Source organism: Panulirus ornatus, chromosome 52 (assembly GCF_036320965.1).
Source record: "Panulirus ornatus isolate Po-2019 chromosome 52, ASM3632096v1, whole genome shotgun sequence".
In the NCBI taxonomy this organism is placed as follows: Eukaryota; Metazoa; Arthropoda; class Malacostraca; order Decapoda; family Palinuridae; genus Panulirus; species Panulirus ornatus.
In genome coordinates this window covers 13307438-13334877 of record NC_092275.1, presented here as the reverse complement: position 1 = coordinate 13334877, position 27440 = coordinate 13307438, and the positions used below count along the sequence as shown (strand labels likewise).

The window sequence follows — 27440 nt, the reverse complement described above, 5'->3', positions numbered from 1 at the left end:
TCTACAGAGAAGGAATATTCAAATGAATGCCAAGGAGCCCTAAAAAATTTGCTCCCAAAGAAACTGACCCCTCTTACCAAAAACTCCTCAATATGCTCAAGACCTTAGCCCATCCCATATCCTATGGATTAATTCAGCTTCCATGGTTCCATCTGCTGCCATATCTATTTGCTATCTGTCTATTACCTATATCTCTTTCGCCTGATCCCTCCAGGAACTCCTTCAAGAGGGTGGCTGTAGCAAAAGAATTTCCAAGAGTGGTAAACTCCAGTGCACTTCTTAGCCTTTAGTGCCTCACTCTTAAGGCTAATGGCAGAGGGCAACTTTAGTACAGTGTTTCCAAAGGTGCCTATCTAATGTTCCTACCAACTACTTCTACCTAATGTGCCTACCTACCTACTACCTTTACCTAATGCTCACAACTAGCATTCCTACCTAAAACTTCTACCTAATGCTCCTCCCTAATGTTCCTACCTATTAGCTCTATCTCTTTGTCCAACCACTTGCCAAAAGGCAGGGCTAGCACATAGTGTCCACTGCATGAAAATCTAAAATTACCAAGTTGTGAGAGTTAAGTGTTGTCAGCTGTTTTGTGTGAAAAGGAGAAATTGTATGTTTGTGGACATACTGTCAGCAGTCCATAAATGAGTGGGGCAGAAAAAAAGATAGCTATCTGGGTAAGAGAACTGCAATGTGACCACTAAAGTGATGGTACACTACACAACAGTCACCAACCCTCCCAACACCCAGGGACGTAGTAACAGTAATATACCTGCCTGGTTGGTGAGTGCCTATCAACTACAATGTACTTATCCATTTGTAGGTATCTAAAATGATCCACTTGCTCCAGGTTCTCTCTACTGAAACTCAAACTCTAATCAGCCTGTCTCTCTCTAGTGATAAACTTAATAACCTCACCATTATTCACATTATCTTTCTACCTTCTCTCATATACTCTCCCAAACTCATAAAACAGCTTCTGAAGTTTATTACTTGACTGTCTCAAGAGACCTGCCATCAGCACACAGCAACATACTCACCTAGTTCCTCTACCCTAAACAGAATGTAGACCTGCCCTCTCTGTAACACCCTTGCATTTACGTCCCTCGCCACCCCATCCATAAACAGGTTAAACAACCATGGTGAAATCAAACACCCCTGCCACAGACTACCTTCACCAGGAAACATTCACCCTACATGCACATATGCCTCACTCTCTCAGAAAAACTCCTCACTGCTTCTATTAGCTTTCCACTCACACCATATATTCATATTTCCCCACAGCATATTCATCAACCCTGTCATATGCCATCTCCAGACCCTTAAATACCATCCATATATCTCACTCTTTCCCTACGTAATTTCCCATAGAAATTCTTCAGGGCAAACACTCTAATGCTTCTCAAGCCTTAACGTTCCTCCACATTATTGTGCTCTATGCATACCACCACCCTCTCAATCATCACTCTCCCATACAACTTACTTGGTAAACTCAATAAAATCATACCTCTATATCTCAAACATTCCCTCTTATCCTATTTTTACCCTTAATGCAATGGCACTACACAGGCATTCCAGCAATCCTCAGGCACCTCACCTTGAGTCAAACATCCAGTGAAAATCCTAACTAGCCAATCAACATCATTGAAATCCCTTTTCTTGAAAAGTTCAACTGGAATCCCATCTACTCCAGCCACTTTGCCACACTTCATTTAACGTATGAGATTCACCATCTCTTCTCTCTCTTCATAAAATCATTTGCCAAGACTTGCTTCCTTTGCATACTTACACATCTCAAACATCCCACAGCAGCCAAACTATCATCTAAGACAGTCAACAGCCCCTCAAAATACTCACTCCACATCCTCTACACCTCTTCCCTGCGTGTTACTAATTCCTAATCTGCTCACTTCACTAATGTTTCTATTTGCTCTCTTGTTCTCCTTTCACTATCCACCTCCTTCCAAAACATTTTCTTATTCACTGAAGTTTGCTGAAATTTTCTCACCCCAACTCTCATTTGCCCCCTTTATCAGCCCTTGCATCTTCCTCTTGGCCTTCTACTGCTTTCTCTTGTACTTATCCCATTCACTTGTGCTCCTTCCCTGGAAATGATGCCCATATAAATCTTTGCTTTTTTGCTACATACTTACACGCCTCATCTCACCACTTGCTACCCTTTCTCACCAACCTAAATCCCATCTTCCACATGTGACAAATTTCTCTCAAATATGAAAGCACTGCACAATGCTACCCTAAATATCTACTCATTTCATTCACTCTCACTTTCTGTCATTCTTCATGAAATCTCTCCAGTTATTTCCTTAGACAAGCTCTTCCAAACTCAATTCACTTTTACCACTCTCTTCCAATGCATCCTACCTCCTCCTTTCCTAAACCTTTTACAAACTTTCAATCTTGCCTCTACCCATATGCGATAAAAATCCCATCAGGTGCCCCTCCAATCACATTCACATTCAAGTCTCTCTTCAGCACACCTATCAGCTAGGAAAAAATCTGATAATGCCTACTTACTATCAACCTCCCTAACCCACATATTATGCCCCCAGATTCCACGTCAGGATACCACAAGCCACACAATTATACCCCCAAATGCCACATCAGCCACTGTTGCATTTAATTAATCCATCATTATAACTCAATTGCTTACATCAAATTGCTGATGTACCTTGTACTCCCAAAACAATCACCTCTCTTCCTCACTCCTTTTACAAACCAGTACATAAAAACAAATTGCTAAAACAAATATGGTCCAGCCAGAATGAAAGAAAAAATCATTTGGGCATATAATTCCATCTGCTGTGAATGTTAATTATCTAAAAAAAAAAAATTAAGGTTTTCATATTTTTAAGCATCTTTTCATAAACAAAAAAAATATACATTCATTTTGCTATTTTTTTCTTTGTACACTAGGAGAGGCAAAAAATATCAATTTCACACTGAAAGAGTTCAAACATTTCAAGGAAATAACCAACATATCATCACTTGTAATGAAAAGTAGCAAAGGAGAAGCAAAGCTAAGACCCTTCACCATAATCAGGTATCTCAGTTCATAAAGATAGACTTATAAAATAAATGCAATTAAAACATATTTACAGAAATACAAGTGATTACTCATAATTCAATTATAATAATCTAAAAAAAAAACTCACCAGGCATTCTTCCAGCTGTCCCTGCAAAAGAAATTATTCAAATCAGACTGAAAATCCATAAGATGATATCAGGTTGAACAGTAAAGTCTAAGCAAATGATTATCAAGTATACAGCAAATGAATTTAAAAGAAAAAAAATCTTAGTTTTATGGATCTCATCAATTCCTCAGCTTTAATTAAATACCAAATCATTTCCCTGAAGTCTGATACTTTCTATTTGTAAAACAAACAGAACACATTACATAAACAAGTGCAAAAATTTCAGAAACAAAAATATACTCTAGCTACACAGAAGAAGCCATACAAAACTCTCAAAATCAACTTGGCTTACAGAAAAAAAAAAATTGTGTGTAATCCAATGTTTTTTGGCACACAACAGGACACACATAAGAAATCCAATCTGCAGACTCAACATGATATCTACCGATATTCATTGATAAAAAAAAAAGTTGGTAAGACATTTAGTTCACCTAGCAATGCAATAAGCTTGACGCTAATGGGTTAGCGTGCTTGCAATTTAACTTAAAGTTTCATTAGTATTAAAATGTGAAAAAAAAATTTCTTTCTCATGGAGTCATTCATTCATGAAACCTGTTTTTTGAGGCCATTGCTGACTTCGGTTGGCAAAGTTTTCCTTATAGTAAATATATATGATTATTCAGGTACAAAGTGACATTTCCATGCACCTGCATAATACACCACTGATCCATTCAAGTAGTATAATGAGAAAGTAAACATCATGTCAGTGACTTAAAACACCATCTAGGCTAACGATCCTGACTAAATAAGCAAAAAAATTCCTATTCTTAAGCACCATCTAACCAAATAATCTTGAATAAATACACAGAAACTTCCAAATCCAATAAGTGAGAAAGAAGAAATTCCCTGGACATAAACACAAGGCTCTATGAGTAATAATTTCACATTTCATACACATTATTCTCCCATTTTCACAGCCACTTATGACCTGATCAAATCAAGAGCAAACTTCCTCCCAGAGTAAGAAATTGCAATACTTTCTCAATGAAAGTAGTAACACAAACATCCTATCAAAGGCAAGTTTAAAAAAATTCACTAAAACAAATCACATCTACCAAGTCTTAAAGCAAATACTGCTGCTTTTAAAACTGCCATATCATAATCTAACAGGGCTATTGATCTTTTGGTAAAAAGTGCATGTCTAAAACAGTTATAACCAAAAGAACACTGAGGGTGAAATATGTTAATAAACAAAAATCTCTCATATGTGAATACGAGTGGATGGGCTATTCTTCGTCTGTTTCCTGACACTACCTCGCTTGACATGGGAAACAGCAATTAACTAAAATAATAAAAAACTGAGTACAGAGTGCAGAATGGAAAAAGGTGACAACAAAGGAGGTAAGGGGAGTGAGGGAGGAATGGGATGTATTTAGGGAAGCAGTGATGGCTTGCACAAAAGATGCTTGAGGAATGAGAAGCGTGGGAAGTGGGCAGATTAGAAAGGGTAGTGAGTGGTGGGATGAAGAAGTAAGATTATTAGTGAAAGAGAAGAGAGAGGCATTTGGACGATTTTTGCAGGGAAAAAATGCAAATGAGTGGAAGATGTATAAAAGAAAGAGGCAGGAGGTCAAGAGAAAGGTGAAAAAGAGGGCAAATGAGAGTTGGGGTGAGAGAGTATCATTAAATTTTTGGGAGAATAAAAAGATGCTTTGGAAGGAGGTAAATAAAGTGCGTAAGTCAAGGGAACAAATGGGAACTTCAGTGAAGGGGGCTAATGGGGAGGTGATAACAAGTAGTGGTGATATGAGAAGGAGATGGAGTGAGTATTTTGAAGGTTTGTTGAATGTGTTTGACAATAGAGTGGCAAATATAGGGCGTTTTGGTCGAGGTGGTGTGCAAAGTGAGAGGGTTAAGAAAAATGATTTGGTAAACAGAGAAGATGTAGTAAACGCTTTGCGGAAGATGAAAGCCAGCAAGGCAGTGGGTTTGGATGGTACTGCAGTGGAATTTATTAAAAAAGGGGGTGACTGTATTGTTGACTGGTTGGTAAGGTTATTGAATGTATGTATGATTCATGGTGAGGTGCCTGAGGATTGGCGGAATGCTTGCATAGTGCCATTGTACAAAGGCGAAGAGGATAAGAGTGAGTGCTCAAATTACAAAGGTATAAGTTTGTTGAGTATTCCTGGGAAATCATATGGGAGGGTATTGATTGAGAGGGTAAAAACATGTACAGAGCATCAGATTGGGGAAAAGCAGTGTGGTTTCAGAAGTGGTAGAGGATGTGTGGATCAGGTGTTTGCTTTGAAGAATGTATGTGAGAAATACTTAGAAAAGCAAGTGGATTTGTATGCAGCATTTATGGATCTGGAGAAGGCATATGATAGAGTTGATAGAGATGCTCTGTGGAAGGTATCAAGAATATATGGTGTGGGAGGCATGTTGTTAGAAGCAGTGAAAAGTGTTTATCGAGGATGTAAGGCATGTGTACGTCTAGGAAGAAAGAAAAGTGATTGGTTCTCAGTGAATGTAGGTTTGCGGCAGGGATGTGTGATGTCTCCATGGTTGTTTAATTTGTTTATGGATGGGGTTGTTAGGGAGGTGAATGCAAGAGTTTTGGAAAGAGGGGCAAGTATGCAGTCTGTTGTAGATAAGAGAGCTTGGGAAGTGAGTCAGATGTTGTTCACTGATGATACAGCACTGGTGGCTGATTCATGTGAGAAACTGCAGAAGCTGGTGACTGAGTTTGGTAAAGTGTGTGAAAGAAGAAAGTTGAGAGTAAATGTGAATAAGAGCAAGGTTATTAGGTACAGTAGGGTTGAGGGTCAAGTCAATTGGGAGGTAAGTTTGAATTGAGAAAAACTGGAGGAAGTAAAGTGTTCTAGATATCCTTTGAGTGGATCTGAAAGCGGATGAAACCATGGAAGTGGAAGTGAATCATAGGGTGGGGGAGGGGGTGAAAATTCTGGGAGCCTTGAGGAATGTTTGGAAGTCGAGAACATTATCTCGGAAAGCAAAAATGGGTATGTTTGAAGGAATAGTGGTTCCAACAATGTTGTATGGTTGCGAGGCGTGGGCTATGGATAGAGTTGTGCGCAGGAGGGTGGATGTGCTGGAAATGAGATGTTTGAGGACAATATGTGATGTGAGGTGGTTTGATCAAGTAAATAATGTAAGGGTAAGAAAGATGTGTGGAAATAAAAAGAGTGTGGTTGAGAGAGCAAAAGAGGGTGTTTTGAAATGGTTTGGTCACATGGAGAGAATGAGTGAGGAAAGATTGACCAAGAGGATTATGTGTCAAAAGCTGGAGGGAACGAGGAGAAGTGGGAGACCAAATTGGAGGTGGAAAGACGGAGTGAAAAAGATTCTTGAGTGATCGGGGCCTGAACATGCAGGAGGGTATGTATATGTGTGTATACGCATACATATTGATGTGTATTTATATGTACATGTATGGGCGTTTATGTAAGCCATCTCTTGCTTTGTCCGATCCTCATTACTTTACATGTGCTCTGGCAACCAGTAATCTCAAGTGACTCTTGACCTACTATTTAGTAATATCTTTGGCCAAAATATCCTTCATTCATCACATATAAAACTTGACCTCAGTTTCTCAGAAGGCAAAGAATGCTGAAAAGACTGGGAAAGAGATGCTTACCAGTCAAATAATAAAACTCAGATAAAACAAAAATAAACCATTCAAAATTGTAAGCAAATTCTATGAGATGAAACATTTATTAACAATGTTATGGGACCAATAGAACTCACTGCCTAATGCAGTAACTGATGGAGTACATATCTGTATTACTGATATACATGAAATAGAGGCCATATCTCACCTGTATTATGTGAAAATGAAACAATGTCCTTGACTGCATAGGTAAATGTGGTTGGTTAACAAAAATTTACATCATCTGCTTGTAGTCCCACTGGTGGCAGTCCGTCAATCAGTTTAATAACTCAATTAAGCAAAGGTAAAATCATTGGTATACTTTCAAAGATACATGTAGGCTATGTTAACAACATCGTAAACTCATCACTCACCATGTTACTCATACATTACAATCAATATATGTTAACATACACATCAGCGCCAGCACCTCTGCTATCCAACAAGGAAAAATAACACAGCTTCCTCTCCAACTAGGGGATTCTTGTTTTTCTGATTTATGGATATCCATTAATAACTTAAATAAGCAATGTTTCAATAACATTACACTAAGCTTTACATGATAAGCATAGGCTATTTTGCCAACAATGCTGCAACCATTCACAACATTAATAATACATTAAGGTACATATCAACTAAAGCATCTGTCATCACACACACACTTGCCAAGGAACACTGTTCCTACTAAGGAACATCACATCCCCCAAAACAACACTAATTTTCCCAAGGAATACCACATCCCTTAAAGGAACAGTGCAGTAAAAATATCAATAACCTTTCAAAAATAAATTATTCCATTGCCACTACCATTACACACCACTCAGCAATATCTCTGTTGAGTAAAACTTGCATATTTTTTTTGTATTTACTATTATTTTGAAGCTACCTTGCTAATGTGGGAAACAGCGACTATAATAATAATAATAATAATAATAATAATAATAATAATAATAATTGGGGAAGAGCAGTGTGGTTTCAGAAGTGGTAGAGGATGGGTGGATCAGGTGTTTGCTTTGAAGAATGTATGTGAGAAATACTTAGAAAAGCAAATGGATTTGTATTAAGCATTTATGGATCTGGAGAAGGCATATGATAGAGTTGATAGAGATGCTCTGTGGAAGGTATTAAGAATATATGGTGTGGGAGGAAAGTTGTTAGAAGCAGTGAAAAGTTTTTATCAAGGATGTAAGGCATGTGTACGTGTAGGAAGAGAGGAAAGTGATTGGTTCTCAGTGAACATAGGTTTGCGGTAGGGGTGTGTGATGTCTCCATGGTTGTTTAATTTGTTTATGGATGGGGTTGTTAGGGAGGTGAATGCAAGAGTTTTGGAAAGAGGGGCAAGTATGAAGTCTGTTGGGGATGAGAGAGCTTGGGAAGTGAGTCAGTTGTTGTATGCTGATGATACAGCACTGGTGGCTGATTCATGTGAGAAACTGCAGCAGCTGGTGACTGAGTTTGGTAAAGTGTGTGAAAGAAGAAAGTTAAGAGTAAATGTGAATAAGAGCAAGGTTATTAGGTACAGTAGGGTTGAGGGTCACGTCAACTGGGAGGTAAGTTTGAATGGAGAAAACTGGAGGAAGTAAAGTGTTTTAGATATCTGGGAGTGGATCTGGCAGCGGATGCAACCATGGAAGCGGAAGTGAATCATAGGGTGGGGGAGGGGGCGAAAATTCTGGGAGCCTTGAAGAATGTGTGGAAGTCAAGAACATTATCTCTGAAAGCAAAAATGGGTATGTTTGAAGGAATAGTGGTTCCAACAATGTTGTATGGTTGCAAGGCGTGGGCTATGGATAGAGTAGTGCGCAGGAGGTTGGATGTACTGGAAATGAGATGTTTGAGGACAATGAGTGGTGTGAGGTGGCTTGATCAAGTAAGTAATGTAAGGGTAAGAGAGATGTGTGGAAATAAAAAGAGCGTGGTTGAGAGAGCAAAAGAGGGTGTTTTGAAATGGTCTGGGCACATGGAGAGAATGAGTGAGGAAAGATTGACCAAGAGGATATATGTGTCAGAGGTGGAGGGAACAAGGAGAAGTGGGAGGACCAAATTGGAGGTGGAAAGATGGAGTGAAAAAGATTCTGAGTGATCGGGGCCTGAACATGCAGGAGGGTGAACGGCGAGCAAGGAATAGAGTGAATTGGAGCGATGTGGTATACCGGGGTAGACGTAGCTGTCAAGGATCTGAAATCAGGGCATGTTGACGCGTATGGGGTAACACCCCTGGAAAGGGTTGTGTGGTGGCCTGGGTGTGGAAAGGGAGCTGTGGTTTAGGCATTATTACATGACAGCTAGAGGATGAGTTGAGAACGAAATGGGGCCTTTGTTGTCTTTTCCTAGCGCTACTCGCCTCTAATCTCATTGTGAACATGATTTTCTTAATTTATTTGAAACCTTTTGGTTATCTAATTTTTCTGGTTCTGACTCTTTTCTTATTCTTAAATGTTTCTACCTAAATTTGTTTTGCTTTTTTATGAGGTGGGGGGGGGGGGGGGGGGGGAGGGGGGGGGGGGGGAGGGGGGGGGGGGGGAGGGGGGGGGGGGGGGGGAGGGGGGGGGGGGTGGGGGGGGGGGGGGGGGGGGTGGGGGGGGGGGGGGGAGGGGGGGGGGGGGGGGGGAGGGGGGGGGGGGGGGAGGGGGGGGGGGGGGGGTGGGGGGGGGGGGGGGGGTGGGGGGGGGGGGGGGGGGGGGGTGGGGGGGGGGGGGGGGGGGGGGGGGGGGGGGGGGGGGGAGGGGGGGGGGGGGGAGGGGGGGGGGGGGGGGGGGTGGGGGGGGGGGGGGGGGGGTGGGGGGGGGGGGGGGTGGGGGGGGGGGGGGGGGGGGGAGGGGGGGGGGGGTGGGGGGGGGGGGGGGGTGGGGGGGGGGGGGGGGGGGGGGGGGGAGGGGGGGGGGGGTGGGGGGGGGGGGGGGGGGGGGGGGGTGGGGGGGGGGGGGGGGGGGGGGGAGGGGGGGGGGGGGGGGGGGGGGGGGGGGAGGGAGGGCGAGAGGGGAGGGAGATGTTATTCCATGTGTGTCGATCAACATTGGTGGCGATGGGAATGGGGCATGAATAAAGGCTTAGTGTCAATTGTGTGATGTGTATATGTCGTCTGTGTGTGTATTATATGTGTTTACATTGAGAATGGTTATGGTGTATGTATATTTGCGTGTGGTTGACGTGTAATGTATCTGCATGTGTATGGGTTTGGGTTGGGCCATTTCTTTCGTCTGTTCCATAGCGCTACCTCGGCAAAAATGCGGGGGAGACATCGCAAAGCAAAATAACTAATAAATCTAATAATAATTTATTAAAAAAGGGGGTGACTGTATTGTTGACTGGTTGGTAAGGTTATTTAATGTATGTATGATTATGGTGAGGTGCCTGAGGATTGGCGGAATGCTTGCATAGTGCCATTGTACAAAGGCAAGAGGATAAGAGTGAGTGCTCAAATTACAAAGGTATAAGTTTTGTTGAGTATTCCTGGGAAATCATATGGGAGGGTATTGATTGAGAGGGTAAAAACATGTACAGAGCATCAGATTGGGGAAAAGCAGTGTGGTTTCAGAAGTGGTAGAGGATGTGTGGATCAGGTGTTTGCTTTGAAGAATGTATGTGAGAAATACTTAGAAAAGCAAGTGGATTTGTATGCAGCATTTATGGATCTGGAGAAGGCATATGATAGAGTTGATAGAGATGCTCTGTGGAAGGTATCAAGAATATATGGTGTGTGGAGGCATGTTGTTAGAAGCAGTGAAAAGTGTTTATCGAGGATGTAAGGCATGTGTACGTCTAGGAAGAAAGAAAAGTGATTGGTTCTCAGTGAATGTAGGTTTGCGGCAGGGATGTGTGATGTCTCCATGGTTGTTTAATTTGTTTATGGATGGGGTTGTTAGGGAGGTGAATGCAAGAGTTTTGGAAAGAGGGGCAAGTATGCAGTCTGTTGTGGATAAGAGAGCTTGGGAAGTGAGTCAGATGTTGTTCACTGATGATACAGCACTGGTGGCAGATTCATGTGAGAAACTGCAGAAGCTGGTGACTGAGTTTGGTAAAGTGTGTGAAAGAAGAAAGTTGAGAGTAAATGTGAATAAGAGCAAGGTTATTAGGTACAGTAGGGTTGAGGGTCAAGTCAATTGGGAGGTAAGTTTGAATTGAGAAAAACTGGAGGAAGTAAAGTGTTCTAGATATCCTTTGAGTGGATCTGAAAGGGGAAATGAAACCATGGAAGTGGAAGTGAATCATAGGGTGGGGGAGGGGGTGAAAATTCTGGGAGCCTTGAGGAATGTTTGGAAGTCGAGAACATTATCTCGGAAAGCAAAAATGGGTATGTTTGAAGGAATAGTGGTTCCAACAATGTTGTATGGTTGCGAGGCGTGGGCTATGGATAGAGTTGTGCGCAGGAGGGTGGATGTGCTGGAAATGAGATGTTTGAGGACAATATGTGATGTGAGGTGGTTTGATCAAGTAAATAATGTAAAGGTAAGAAAGATGTGTGGAAATAAAAAGAGTGTGGTTGAGAGAGCAGAAGAGGGTGTTTTGAAATGGTTTGGTCACATGGAGAGAATGAGTGAGGAAAGATTGACCAAGAGGATATATGTGTCAAGAGCTGGAGGGAACGAGGAGAAGTGGGAGACCAAATTGGAGGTGGAAAGACGGAGTGAAAAAGATTCTTGAGTGATCGGGGCCTGAACATGCAGGAGGGTATGTATATGTGTGTATACGCATACATATTGATGTGTATTTATATGTACATGTATGGGCGTTTATGTAAGCCATCTCTTGCTTTGTCCGATCCTCATTACTTTACATGTGCTCTGGCAACCAGTAATCTCAAGTGACTCTTGACCTACTATTTAGTAATATCTTTGGCCAAAATATCGTTCATTCATCACATATAAAACTTGACCTCAGTTTCTCAGAGGGCAAAGAATGCTGAAAAGACTGGGAAAGAGATGCTTACCAGTCAAATAATAAAACTCAGATAAAACAAAAATAAACCATTCAAAATTGTAAGCAAATTCTATGAGATGAAACATTTATAAACAATGTTATGGGACCAATAGAACTCACTGCCTAATGCAGTAACTGATGGAGTACATATCTGTATTACTGATATACATGAAATAGAGGCCATATCTCACCTGTATTATGTGAAAATGAAACAATGTCCTTGACTGCATACGTAAATGTGGTTGGTTAACAAAAATTTACATCATCTGCTTGTAGTCCCACTGGTGGCAGTCCATCAATCAGTTTAATAACTCAATTAAGCAAAGGTAAAATCATTGGTATACTTTCAAAGATACATGTAGGCTATGTTAACAACATCGTAAACTCATCACTCACCATGTTACTCATACATTACAATCAATATATGTTAACATACACATCAGCGCCAGCACCTCTGCTATCCAACAAGGAAAAATAACACAGCTTCCTCTCCAACTAGGGGATTCTTGTTTTTCTGATTTATGGATATCCATTAATAACTTAAATAAGCAATGTTTCAATAACATTACACTAAGCTTTACATGATAAGCATAGGCTATTTTGCCAACAATGCTGCAACCATTCACAACATTAATAATACATTAAGGTACATATCAACTAAAGCATCTGTCATCACACACACACTTGCCAAGGAACACTGTTCCTACTAAGGAACATCACATCCCCCAAAACAACACTAATTTTCCCAAGGAATACCACATCCCTTAAAGGAACAGTGCAGTAAAAATATCAATAACCTTTCAAAAATAAATTATTCCATTGCCACTACCATTACACACCACTCAGCAATATCTCTGTTGAGTAAAACTTGCATATTTTTTTTGTATTTACTATTATTTTGAAGCTACCTTGCTAATGTGGGAAACAGCGACTATAATAATAATAATAATAATAATAATAATAATAATAATAATAATAATAATTGGGGAAGAGCAGTGTGGTTTCAGAAGTGGTAGAGGATGTGTGGATCAGGTGTTTGCTTTGAAGAATGTATGTGAGAAATACTTAGAAAAGCAAATGGATTTGTATGTAGCATTTATGGATCTGGAGAAGGCATATGACAGAGTTGATAGAGATGCTCTGTGGAAGGTATTAAGAATATATGGTGTGGGAGGCAAGTTGTTAGAAGCATTGAAAAGTTTTTATCGAGGATGTAAGGCATGTGTACGTGTAGGAAGAGAGGAAAGTGATTGCTTCTCAGTGAATGTAGGTTTGCGGCAGGGGTGTGTGATGTCTTCATGGTTGTTTAATTTGTTTATGGATGGGGTTGTTAGGGAGGTGAATGCAAGAGTTTTGGAAAGAGGGGCAAGTATGAAGTCTATTGGGGATGAAAGAGCTTGGGAAGTGAGTCAGTTGTTGTTCGCTGATGATACAGCGCTGGTGGCTGATTCATGTGAGAAACTGCAGAAGCTGGTGACTGAGTTTGGTAAAGTGTGTGAAAGAAGAAAGTTAAGAGTAAATGTGAATAAGAGCAAGGGTATTAGGTACAGTAGGGTTGAGGGTCAAGTCAATTGGGAGGTAAGTTTGAATGGAGAAAAACTGGAGGAAGTAAAGTGTTTTAGATATCTGGGAGTGGATCTGGCAGCGGATGGAACCATGGAAGCAGAAGTGGATCATAGGGTGGGGGAGGGGGCGAAAATCCTGGGAGCCTTGAAGAATGTGTGGAAGTCGAAAACATTATCTCGGAAAGCAAAAATGGGTATGTTTGAAGGAATAGTGGTTCCAACAATGTTGTATGGTTGCGAGGCGTGGGCTATGGATAGAGTTGTGCGCAGGAGGATGGATGTGCTGGAAATGAGATGTTTGAGGACAATGTGTGGTGTGAGGTGGTTTGATCGAGTAAGTAACGTAAGGGTAAGAGAGATGTGTGGAAATAAAAAGAGCGTGGTTGAGAGAGCAGAAGAGGGTGTTTTGAAATGGTTTGGGCACATGGAGAGCATGAGTGAGGAAAGATTGACCAAGAGGATATATGTGTCGGAGGTGGAGGGAACAAGGAGAAGTGGGAGACCAAATTGGAGGTGGAAAGATGGAGTGAAAAAGATTTTGTGTGATCGGGGCCTGAACATGCAGGAGGGTGAAAGGAGGGCAAGGAATAGAGTGAATTGGAGCGATGTGGTATACCGGGGTTGATGTACTGTCAGTGGATTGAATCAGGGCATGTGAAGCGTCTGGGGTAAACCATGGAAAGCTGTGTAGGTATGTATATTTGCGTGTGTGGACGTATGTATATACATGTGTATGGGGGTGGGTTGGGCCATTTCTTTCGTCTGTTTCCTTGCGCTACCTCGCAAACGCGGGAGACAGCGACAAAGCAAGAAAAAAAAAATAATAATAATAATAACAATAATAATAAAACAATTATTTGTGGGGAGTAAAGATATAAAACCATCTAAACTATATTTCATACATTTGAAGATGTATATATCCATCTATAAAAGAGTTCTTAATGATTCTGCTTAATGAAAAATTTCTGTACGAATGTCCTTTCATTAAAAATAAAGAAGTATAGAGAAAAAGTGGTTTGTGTTACAGACATTTGCAATACATATACTTTTTCCAAGTGATTGGTTCTCAGTGAATGTAGGTTTGCGGCAGGGGTGTGTGATGTCTCCATGGTTGTTTAATTTGTTTATGGATGGGGTTGTTAGGGAGGTGAATGCAAGAGTTTTGGAAAGAGGGGCAAGTATGAAGTCTGTTGGGGATGAGAGAGCTTGGGAAGTGAGTCAGTTGTTGTTCGCTGATGATACAGCGCTGGTGGCTGATTCATGTGAGAAACTGCAGAAGCTGGTGACTGAGTTTGGAAAAGTGTGTGGAAGAAGAAAGTTAAGAGTAAATGTGAATAAGAGCAAGGTTATTAGGTACAGTAGGGTTGAGGGTCAAGTCAATTGGGAGGTGAGTTTGAATGGAGAAAAACTGGAGGAAGTGAAGTGTTTTAGATATCTGGGAGTGGATCTGGCAGCGGATGGAACCATGGAAGCGGAAGTGGATCATAGGGTGGGGGAGGGGGCGAAAATCCTGGGGGCCTTGAAGAATGTGTGGAAGTCGAGAACATTATCTCGGAAAGCAAAAATGGGTATGTTTGAAGGAATAGTGGTTCCAACAATGTTGTATGGTTGCGAGGCGTGGGCTATGGATAGAGTTGTGCGCAGGAGGATGGATGTGCTGGAAATGAGATGTTTGAGGACAATGTGTGGTGTGAGGTGGTTTGATCGAGTAAGTAACGTAAGGGTAAGAGAGATGTGTGGAAATAAAAAGAGCGTGGTTGAGAGAGCAGAAGAGGGTGTTTTGAAGTGGTTTGGGCACATGGAGAGAATGAGTGAGGAAAGATTGACCAAGAGGATATATGTGTCGGAGGTGGAAGGAACAAGGAGAAGAGGGAGACCAAATTGGAGGTGGAAAGATGGAGTGAAAAAGATTTTGTGTGATCGGGGCCTGAACATGCAGGAGGGTGAAAGGAGGGCAAGGAATAGAGTGAATTGGAGCGATGTGGTATACCGGGGTTGATGTGCTGTCAGTGGATTGAAGCAGGGCATGTGAAGCGTCTGGGGTAAACCATGGAAAGCTGTGTAGGTATGTATATTTGCGTGTATGGACGTATGTATATACATGTGTATGGGGGGGGGGGGGTTCGGCCATTTCTTTCGTCTGTTTCCTTGCGCTACCTCGCAAGCGCGGGAGACAGCGACAAAGTATAATAAAAAAAAATAATACTTTTTCCAAAACATATCCCTCCTGTTATGCATAAAACCCATGTAGTTTGAAATTCACACACTTAAAAGTGTGTCTACATGAAAAAGAATCCTAAGCAACCAGGAAAAAATATGAAAGCACCCTGCCTATTCTCTGCATGAAGTATCAATCCATAATGAAGAAACATGACAGGAAGACTGACATAGTGAGGAAGAACAAGTTGTAAAGCATACACATAGTCTCATAACAAAACCTGACCCAGAAGTATCAGGTAACATCTTCATATATGAAACTTGCTGGAATTCATACTGACAAAGAAAGGAAGAAATATTTCCCTAAATAAGGCAAAGGAGTTCAAGGGATAATCTATGCCACTTTCTATATAGAGGTAAGGCAAGCTCAAGGGAATATCAAATGTTACTCTTGGTCTCCAAACGCTTTGCAACTGAGATGCTTAAAGTAAAATGAAGGACAATGTAAACTGTTTACAATTCTAACACTGGCTTTTAACTTGACATTCTGATTTTGTTTACAGTTATTCATACATCATTCAACAGTTTAAATGAAACTTCACTGGCTGAAGTTAGACGCTCATAATACAAGGATGATATTAATGTTTTGTTTCTATAAAATATTGTTTCATCCACAAACAAGTCACATTTGCCATGGCAAGTGTCGGCATCTACATATGTTACTACTGAAACTTATCAACAAACATCTAGCCACAGAAACCACCTAGCCTCAGAGAGACTGACAGCTGTGACACTTTTGGGATCCACATTTCTTAGGCTAAATGAAAATGTCCAGCAACTTCCCCAAACATGACATGCAGCATTGAAACAAACCGATTCTGATCCAGAGAGGACTCCCCTTGAGGTCCAACTATTATAAGAAAAAATACCAACTTCCTACTAATCAGAGTTTCCAAGATGTAATGAGGTGGAACTCTCAAAATTAAACCTTGTTTATATCAAAGGGGTATATCTACAGTATTATCAAATGGATAAAACACTAATCCTGAGATGCAACACTGAATCAAAGTTGGACAAGACTAATCTGAGGACAGGATGGTTAGGTGTCATTGAATGAGTCAGCAGTGATGTATGCAGGGACAAAGGAATACTTAAATTTTTTTTTCTACCAGTGCAGGAACAACTCATTTTCATTTCCCCCAAAAAGAAACTCCAACTTAGCATACCACTGGATATGAAATATAACAGCTGTGAAAGACCAGCCACAGAAGAAAATCTTTTTCATATACAAATACTATTTTTCATTCTATACTGTTACAGTGTAAAATGATACGTTGCTCTATGACCATCTAAACTTTACCTCAGCAAATGATTGTTACTATAAATCAAATATTTAACAAATAGCTTCTGAAAGGATTCTGAAGGAGGTACAAAAAATGTTTTGGAATGACTAACTAACCAGACAAAAACATGACAGATTAAAGGAAACAGAAAAAACAACAGCTTATATCAACTATTCTGCTGCTTAAACACTTTACTTGGAGTTACTTAAGAGGTTTTTGACAATAATATAAAAAAGTTCTTCATGGTGACATTAAAACGGGTAAATTCTACACAGCTAATTAGTGATAAATAACCATCTAATGACCCTGGAATCAAATGGTGACTATGTCAAACAAAGCACCTGTGCTGACAAACAAATACCCATACAAACAAACATATCTTGTACAAGTCAATCAGGTAACAAAGGTTAAAAACAATACTTAGACATTTCAGTGACTACAATAAGAAGAAAATCCATCATAAACTATAGCAATAAGGGACCCAATATAAAGGTGAATAGGATGTAAGTAGGAACCTGTGAGAGAAGGGACACTCCTTAGGATAAGGTAATTTCTAATTGTACACCCTACTTATGGGAGCTCTACACTCCTATTCAAAAGTCTAATAAGAAGTATAAATTCAAACATTTACTGGTATGACAATCAATCTTATTCATGAATGAAAAACTTGTTTCAGTTTGTAGTTTTATAACTGCAACACAGCAGCAGAGTCCCACACAGAAATTGGAAAAAACTCAAGTGTACACTTAGAATAATCCTAAAAGACTGAGGATTGGGGTTATGTATCAACAAATTACATACTTCGGCTTCGAACGCTTGCACTTCTCTTACTGCGGACAGATGATCCTTGAGGAAAGAAAAAGTAAGAAATATATTTTTAGCTTATCTCTTAGCAAAAGTAACAAGAGTATGGGTGGGAGACTACATTATGACAATCAGCATTACAGCTGTTAACCCAAATGTCTGAAATCCTGAAATGAGATATAACCTGCAGTTTGAGGGCACCTAAACATTGGCTTTCAACTAGATAATGGTCTTAAACCTACTAAATTTGATGGCCTGTATATGTAAAAACAATCAACAAAGCAAATATACTTCCTCCTTATCTATCTATGATTCCTGCCATCAGCAATTTCAAGCATTCCATATGACATAAAATGACAGTCAAATGGAAACTTCTCTATTTCTTTTCTCTTGCTGATTTCTAGTATACCATATTCATACTGCTACAAACCTTACATCCTCTGTACCCTACAAATACTGCTTTTCTAATTTCTCTCTCTTCACTTCCACTATTTTTCCATTCAGCTTACTTATGCCAAATTAATTCTTTTTCTGTATATTCCTATCATAAATGACAAAATCCACTGGTGTCTATCTTTCTCCCTAATGTGCAAAACAACAAGAAAAACTAACATGCAGGTGTTCCAAACTGTACTCTTGTTGAAATTCAAACACTTCAATGAAAGGAAATAGTTTAGGGATGAATCTGCAGTTTACACTGCCTTGAATACAGAAACCATGTAAAACAGAGAAAGTTTCAATGATATCAATAAAAATCTGAGAGCATGTTACTTCAACAAAATCTACTTGTTTCTACTGAATAAAAATCTCATAACTGTCTATCTTCAATCTATGTAATAATGAAAACTTTCATTTCTTTTCTTTCATACTTCTTTGTCATTTCCCATGTTAGTGAGGTACCACACAGAACAGATGAGGTAATGGTCTCATTTGCTCACATCCATTCTCTAGCTGTGATGTGTAATACACCAAAACCACAACTCACTATAAACAAGCCCAACAGACCTTTCCTTAGTTTTCCCTGCCAACTTCACAAGCCAAGAATATCCTTCATTTATCATGTATTTCATACTTGAAGAGTGAGTTTGAAAGGAGAGAACCTTAAGAAAGTGGAGAGTCTTAGGTAACAAGGAGTGGAAGCAGCAAATAGAACCATGGAAAATAAGGTGGGTCATATGGTGGGTGAAGAGGCAAAGGACTTGGGCACATCAAAGAATGTTTGGATAGAGAGGTCACTCTCTTTAAGAGTGAAGATGGACAAGCATGATGGTATAAACTTTTAACTAATCAAACTAATACCTCTAATATGAGCAATCACTCATAAGGGAGTTCTATCTTCCTTCTATGAAGATGGTAATAGAATTTTTAGCTAATAAAACCAGTTTGTGATCAAAGCAATCTACAAATCCTTCCCACAACAAAGTAACAAAATACCCAATTTCAATTACCTCTAAGAAAATGTTCTCCTCGACTTTTTTTTTTTTAAAAGAAAAGAAGTGAACAAAACTATTTTCAAACCTTAAAAATCTAGTTTACTCTAATTGAAAGGAGAAAGGTTCAATGTTTAATATGAGCTTATATAAAACCATATATATTTCAGAGATGACTTGCAAACTGATATTCTGCTGACCAAATAAAACATTAGAAATTCTGTGGGAATATAAGTGCATTAAAAATTACACCTCAAGAGCTATCAAATTCCTGACTTATAATACTGAGAATAATGATCCCATCATTTTGCAAAACTATACATTTGTAACCTTTCAAGAACATCCAGTAGGTCTAAATATCATATGCATCTGCCACATAAAGTACAGTAGTTATATAATGACAAAAACATCTAAAACCTTCTAAAATCCTGGTTTTACAGAAACTCAAATACAGTGCTTACCATAAAAAAACTATCATGTCTAAAAATCAAGAAAACCTAAACTAGTCTTCATTATCTAACACCTTACGGTAACCTAGTCAAGCGAAATCCTGCCTAAAATTGCAGTCAAAACATGTATGCACTCATAAATAGTCAAAAACCCATGCAGCCATATGTTACCTTCTTGACTGTCATGCCCTTCAGTTGAATGGTCTGGCTCAGTCTGTGACATGGGCCGCAACAAACGAAGGGATGCACCTCTCCGCCTTGACGGGGAGTGTCTCAAAGCTGCAAAGCAAATACCAAAGCAAGGGTAATAGAAGTCTAGAGGCAATACTGATACTGGAAAGAAGTGACATATGTTCTACATAAATCTATTTACAATTACTTGATAAATACTCAAGAAATTATTAGAGAGATTATCAATGATATCCAAGTTATATGAGAAAAAAGCATCCAAAATTTCTTTCAATACAAGTTAAGTATCAACTATCAATATCTTTGCTTTTATTAACATTAAGCATTGATACAAATATCTAAAAACAGAGTAGATAAAAAAGTATTACACAGAAAGAATGATGTAATTGTACAAAATATTCATAGTGACCATTTCATTGAGATTACTGTACAATTAAACCATTGTCTCTTACTTTGTTAATCTAACTAAACATAAACTAGTTTTCCTAAGTGTAAAATATCACTAAAACCAGAAAACAGTTAACGCAACAATGGTAAAGTACTACATAAAAATTTTGATAATCAAATTGCTCTCAATGCAGCAACTAAGAAAAAATAAACCAGTGACCTATGCATGCTAGTGACACATCTTTAGTCAGCTACAGGTGTTATTAACCTCTGGTTTGATCAGTTGCACAGCTTACATTAGCATACTAGTAATTACTGGCTGCTGCAGAATAGTAATCACATATACTCACACATACACACGCATGCATGCACATACACACACTCATGCACACATATGCATGCTCACACATGTGCATAAGTATGCACACATGAAGCAGTGAATGCACAGTGTTAGGAATTTCAAGAATACATGTGAGAACAATGAAATTTTAAGAGATGGGGCACCACAGGGGTTGGTCTCCCTCCCCACAATGCAGTAACAGCTAAAAAATCAGACATACACAAACACACACACACACACACTCACAGCCTACATACATACATTAATTCAAGAAGCTGTGTGATAACAGAAAATGTTCTATGGCTAGGACCCCATGCATGTGAAAGTTCCAGTACAGTACTAAAAGGTACTGACGTGTGTAACACTCTTCCCCTCTAAAATACGAATAGGTAATTATACAAACACACACATGCATCCACGGTGTATTTGTTGGTGTCACTGACCATAAATCAGTATAGGCCCATCCAGGCTGTGGCCTGCATGGATTGAAATTCTGGGCACAGTAACCAGCCCACAGCCATTTCCAATAGTTCATCCTCTTCAGGGATGGTCGATAAATGGATACCTAGCTTAGGCTGGGGCATACGTAATATGTATGTACATGCACGGGAGTAAAGACGTGATGCACATATACAGTGTTCCCAAAAACCATCTTGTCCATCTCCTCATATGTTTTCAAATGCGATATCACACTTACATTTTAGTGCTCTGTCATCTCTCCTTTGGCTTTGATTACCATCTGCAAACATCTCAGCATGGAATTGGCATGGTACCTGGAGTATTCTAGGTTTATGTTTTGGGCCCATAGGGCCTTTATCTCCTGAATGCGGCAAGGCACTTATGAGGTGTTGCAGGGAGCAGCCATCTGATCGTGCATTCTGAGCACCCAGCATGCCCAGAAACCTTATGTGCCCACATTTTTTTGCTTCCAGATGAGAATTCCTGCTCACTGTTCCTTAGCTAGGTAAGATCCAGCCAACTTGAAGCACATACAGCACCCAGAAAAGATATTCCCAAAATGAAGAGGCAGCTAGGAAGACTTAAGAGAGAACATCCTTCTCTCAAGACAGCCCGAGGCACAATAAGGCATGTTCCTGGTGTTCAAAACATGAGAGACACAAGTCTCAGCAATCAGTTATATGACAATTTCACCCTTAGAGCAGCATAAGCTTGTACATACAATAAACCCTAACCATGTATTGTCTTTGAAGATATATGGGGGCAGACAATGTTTTTTTCCAGATAATCTATAAGGTTATGAGACAGGGCAATATGAAAGTAAAACTCTCTCGTAACACATAAATAATATTCACATACACAAACACACACACACACACATACACAAACACGCACACAAAGTATATAAAAAGAGGAAAAATAGTACATTCACTAAAAGCAAATACAGTCTGATGGGTTTTCTCTAAATTTCCTACAGGCTGTTCAGTTAGAGGAAAGGACTATAAAAGGCAAATAGAATCTACTGACAACAAAGAGTAGGGAGGAAAAAAAAAGAGCTTCTTCAACAACCGTTCAGTAAGAGAGGACAAAAAAATACAGAATCTACTGACAATGGTGAACAGAAAGCTATAGAATGAGATATTTTGGGAGCCGTTTAACAGATACAGAACATGAAGACTGATGTAAAGGAGCAAAGGCCTGGGATCATATACACAGGAAATTAATTTGAGCTGTAAAAAGAATAGTCCAGGTAAGGAAGTTCATGTCCTAGATAATGAAAGGTTTAGAAAAGTACAGAGCATACAGAACCAGTGCCAATTCACCACTTAAGGGTCTTCCATAGAAGATGGTGATAAAAATTAGAAAAATTAGTAGAGTAGAAGGTCGACATATACAAATCTATAACCATGTTTGGAATGGCAGATCATACACCAGATAAGGAAAAAAAGGGGAAACAAAGAAGAAATGCATATAAAAGGATTACTAGAGGATGTAGAACTGATAGATGCAAGAAGGAAGAACTGATTTTAATCAATATGTAAGGGAGCAATCAATATGATTACATTTTTGTTAAGAGTCATTTAGTGAGGAGAAACTTAGGCAAGCTAAGAAACTCAAAGACAAGGTAGAATTCAGTGGGATATCCACCAAATGTGATAATGCAAAGGAAAAGAGAAAAGAAAAAATACAGTTAGACGACAAAAACTATAGAGACCAAAGGATGAAAGAGTTCAAGCCAACACTTTAGACAGGGCAGGAGTGTTAAAAAATGAGGCAACGTCGGAATGAAATTAATGTATCCATACAACAATGTATTACCAATTGCTGGTGAACTGTTCAAAGTCAAGAATCATACAATGGAAAGTGCTCATGACATTGTTAGAGTTGTGGAAACAAAGCTTACTAAAGAGCCAAGATCTCACCTTTTCTGTGTCGAGGGGTATATGATGCTAAGGAAGAAGAGGTTTGGCCCTCTTAACAAAGGAGAGCTGTAAGGTTCAAGAAGTAGTGGAGGGTGGCCCATTCAGACACATAATAGGAAGAGTATCTGAAGTGTAGTGGAGGGTGGCCCATTCAAACATACATAATGGAGGGAGTATCTGAAGTGAAGTGCATGATGTTGCTAATATGATATAATCCTTTAAAGACTGCATTGACTAAACCAAATTTACAATGGTAACAATGAAGGAACAATCAGGTTGGTAAATTAAGCAAACAGGTACTGAATTCTCTGAGATGGTAAAGTACTGATAATGGGGGATTTCTATCATAAACAGATATGCTGGGGAAAATCAGATTCTTATGGTGATAGGGAATCATAGAAACAAGGTTTTAACTGGTGTAAACATACAAATTTCATATACGAACACATCAGTGAGCATGCAAGGATGAAACAGACTGATACACTATCGCTGCTAGATCTTATCTTTACACATAATAGCAATGATTTTGAGAATATTAAATACGATAAACCAATCGGCAAAAGTAATACATAATTCTCAAGTATGACTATACAGTTAATGAAGACATTTAAAGAGCAGAGGTGAGACAACACATAAAGAGGAGGCATAATCATGGAAACTACACAAATTTCAACAATTTCTATGGTAACACAGACTGAAAAATGGGAGTAAGTAGTCAGGAACCTGGGTTTAGTGTTGGATGGCTCTGAAATTTACAGTGGATTAAAAATGGGTATCTCTAGCCTCAATTACAGAAAAAAACTGTACAAAAGTGGAAAGAGCAGTTTAACAAAAGATGTCATATAAGCTAAGGAGCTTCAAGATGTGCAGTGGAGATGTATGCAGCACTCCAGCCTGCCAGCATATGGAAAGTTAGAGAATGGAATGAGAATACTAGATAAGAAAGGAGGAACAAATAAACTTTAAGATATTGAGGACAAGGCAAGGAAAAAAATACAATGAATTAATTAACAGTCAGTTGTCACTAAAGAGCAGATAATTACACAACAGGATTCAGAGGTGAAGAACAGTAAAGGATGAGTTTCTGATAACAGTAATAACATGCTCAAAAGCATTTCCACAGTGGTAGACACTATAGCCCCCAACACTAGTGAGATGAAATGGGTAGGTGGTTTCGAAAATCAGTGGGATATTTACAAAAATCAATAGCTAACAAAGTGTCAAGGAAATTGAAATTGGCAAAAATTATAATAATAATTATCTATAAGAAAGAAGAAAGGAAACCAGGAACACAAAATGAACTATAAACAAGTCTCACTAATGGTGGGCATGTTCTGGAAAAGATTAATAGGAAGCAAGTGGATGACTTTCTACAGAGGAGAAATTACCTAGGTGAGACAGCATGGGTTAAGAAAAAGGTCATGTGCGACAATTCTATGAGAGTGAGCTCAGTCATAGACAAAACAGAAGACCACGTGACTTTTTGTTACTTGACAACCAAAATGCATCTGACACTGTACTACCTACATTGGAGGTTGATCAAAAAGCTGGACCACCATGCAGGAATACAGAGGAAACTCCTTTGACAGATAGATAACCATCTCAGTAAAACTGAACTGAAGATGCAAGTTAGAGGAGCCTTCTCTAAATGGGTTAGGTGACCAGTGGAGTGCCACAGGCTTCTGTCCTAATATCATTACTCTTCTTGATCTACGTCAATTTATGCCAGAAGGAATTGGCTCCTACCTGAATATGTTTGCTTGTGATGCAAAAATCAAGGAAAAGAAATGCGAGGAGAACTGCATTAACTTACAAGACCTAAACATCCTCCAAAAAATGGTCTGACACTTGGTTGACAAAATTTAACCTAAACAAATGTAAAGTAATGAAGATGAGAAAAATCAAAAGAGAGCTTCAATGTGCTTACGATCCAGCTGGAAGTAAGCTTTAGGATTCTGAGGATGAGAAGGGCTTAGGAGTCAGCATCGTCCTTACCTGTCACCGGAGTCTTAAATCAGGAGAACAGTTTACAAGACATATTGTCTACATGCAAATATCAAAATAGCTTTCAAGCATACAGATAAGGAAATATGCAACAAGCTTTTCATAAGGCTAAAACTAGAACATGCTTCTTAAGTTTGGTCACCACACCAACATAGGCACAAAGAGCAAACAGAGAAGGTCCAGATGTGGACAACAAAGATGGTAATAGAATTGAGAGAGCTGAGTTACAGGAATAGGTTAGAGGCAATAAATCTGACTACCTTGGAAGAGAGATGAGTGACCTGATCACAAACTTTAATTTTCAAATAGACAGATGGAGTGGAGAGTGAACAGTCTCAGTGAGATTAAACTACAGAGGTGGGACCCACTAGTGGAAAACTTCATTCCCAAAATGTACAAATAGGTCAATAAACACACATATATACATCCATATACAAAGAGAATTTATGTGTCACAGGTGGAGGGAACAAGGAGAAGCAGACAAAATTAGATGTGGAAGGATGGAGTGGAAAAGATTTTGAGCAATCAGGGCCTCAACATCCAGGAAGGTGAGAGGTGCGCAAGGACTAGAGTGAATTGGAATGATGTGGTATACCAGGGTCAATATGCTGTCAATGGACTGAAGTAGGGTGGATGAAACATCTGGGACAAACCATGGAAAGATCTGCGGAGCCTGGATGTGGACAGAGGTATCATATACATACATACATATATATAAACATTTTTTTTTTTTTTTTTTTTTTTTTTGCTTTGTCGCTGTCTCCCGCGTTTGCGAGGTAGCGCAAGGAAACAGACGAAAGAAAATGGCCCAACCCACCCCCATACACATGTATATACATACGTCCACACACGCAAATATACATACCTACACAGCTTTCCATGGTTTACCCCAGACGCTTCACATGCCCTGATTCAATCCACTGACAGCACGTCAACCCCGGTACACCATATCGATCCAATTCACTCTATTCCTTGCCCTCCTTTCACCCTCCTGCATGTTCAGGCCTCGATCACACAAAATCTTCTTCACTCCATCTTTCCACCTCCAATTTGGTCTCCCTCTTCTCCTCATTCCCTCCACCTCCGACACATATATCCTCTTGGTCAATCTTTCCTCACTCATGCTCTCCATGTGCCCAAACCATTTCAAAACACCCTCTTCTGCTCTCTCAACCACGCTCTTTTTATTTCCACACATCTCTCTTACCCTTACGTTACTTACTCGATCAAACCACCTCACACCACACATTGTCCTCAAACATCTCATTTCCAGCACATCCATCCTCCTGCGCACCACTCTATCCATAGCCCACGCCTCGCAACCATACAACATTGTTGGAACCACTATTCCTTCAAACATACCCATTTTTGCTTTCCGAGATAATGTTCTCGACTTCCACACATTCTTCAAGGCTCCCAGAATTTTCGCCCCCTCCCCCACCCTATGATCCACTTCCGCTTCCATGGTTCCATCCGCTGACAGATCCACTCCCAGATATCTAAAACACTTCACTTCCTCCAGTTTTTCTCCATTCAAACTCACCTCCCAATTGACTTGACCCTCAACACTACTGTACCTAATAACCTTGCTCTTATTCACATTAACTCTTAACTTTCTTCTTTCACACACTTTACCAAACTCAGTCACCAGCTTCTGCAGTTTCTCACATGAATCAGCCACCAGCGCTGTATCATCAGCGAACAACAACTGACTCACTTCCCAAGCTCTCTCATCCCCAACAGACTTCATACTTGCCCCTCTTTCCAAAACTCTTGCATTCACCTCCCTAACAACCCCATCCATAAACAAATTAAACAACCATGGAGACATCACACACCCCTGCCGCAAACCTACATTCACTGAGAACCAATCACTTTCCTCTCTTCCTACACGTACACATGCCTTACATCCTCGATAAAAACTTTTCACTGCTTCTAACAACTTGCCTCCCACACCATATATTCTTAATACCTTCCACAGAGCATCTCTATCAACTCTATCATATGCCTTCTCCAGATCCATAAATGCTACATACAAATCCATTTGCTTTTCTAAGTATTTCTCACATACATTCTTCAAAGCAAACACCTGATCCACACATCCTCTACCACTTCTGAAACCACACTGCTCTTCCCCAATCTGATGCTCTGTACATGCCTTCACCCTCTCAATCAATACCCTCCCATATAATTTACCAGGAATACTCAACAAACTTATACCTCTGTAATTTGAGCACTCACTCTTATCCCCTTTGCCTTTGTACAATGGCACTATGCACGCATTCCGCCAATCCTCAGGCACCTCACCATGAGTCATACATACATTAAATAACCTTACCAACCAGTCAACAATACAGTCACCCCCTTTTTTAATAAATTCCACTGCAATACCATCCAAACCTGCTGCCTTGCTGGCTTTCATATTCCACAAAGCTTTTACTACCTCTTCTCTGTTTACCAAGGTGAAGATTTGTAAGGGTTTTCAGAAAAGAAGAGTGAATGTTGGGGTGAAGAGGGTGGTGAGAGTAAGTGAGCTTGGGAAGGAGACTTGTGTGAGGAAGTACCAGGAGAGACTGAGTACAGAATGGAAAAAGGTGAGAGCAATGGAAGTAAGGGGAGTGGGGGAGGAATGGAGTGTATTTAGGG

General features: G+C 39.9%; 1 protein-coding gene across 23 annotated transcripts in view; it reads right to left on the bottom strand.

The window, feature by feature from the left end:
- Nucleotides 1-27440, bottom strand: part of LOC139765081 (phosphatidylinositol 4-phosphate 5-kinase type-1 alpha-like) — a 372175-nt gene that overhangs the window by 130251 nt on the left and 214484 nt on the right. For 18 of the 23 annotated variants that reach the window (XR_011716566.1, XR_011716567.1, XR_011716568.1 and 15 more), the window contains 3 exons: nucleotides 19665-19772; nucleotides 17612-17656; nucleotides 3174-3194 (listed from right to left, as the gene is read on the bottom strand). Coding sequence is in view for 20 of the 23 variants with exons in the window: in XM_071692221.1 (XP_071548322.1) it covers nucleotides 3174-3194; nucleotides 17612-17656; nucleotides 19665-19772 (174 nt within the window). In the remaining 3 variants the exon portion in view is untranslated. The remainder of the gene's footprint in view (nucleotides 1-3173; nucleotides 3195-17611; nucleotides 17657-19664; nucleotides 19773-27440) is intronic. The other 5 variants (XM_071692223.1, XM_071692236.1, XM_071692229.1 and 2 more) reach the window with 1 other exon arrangement.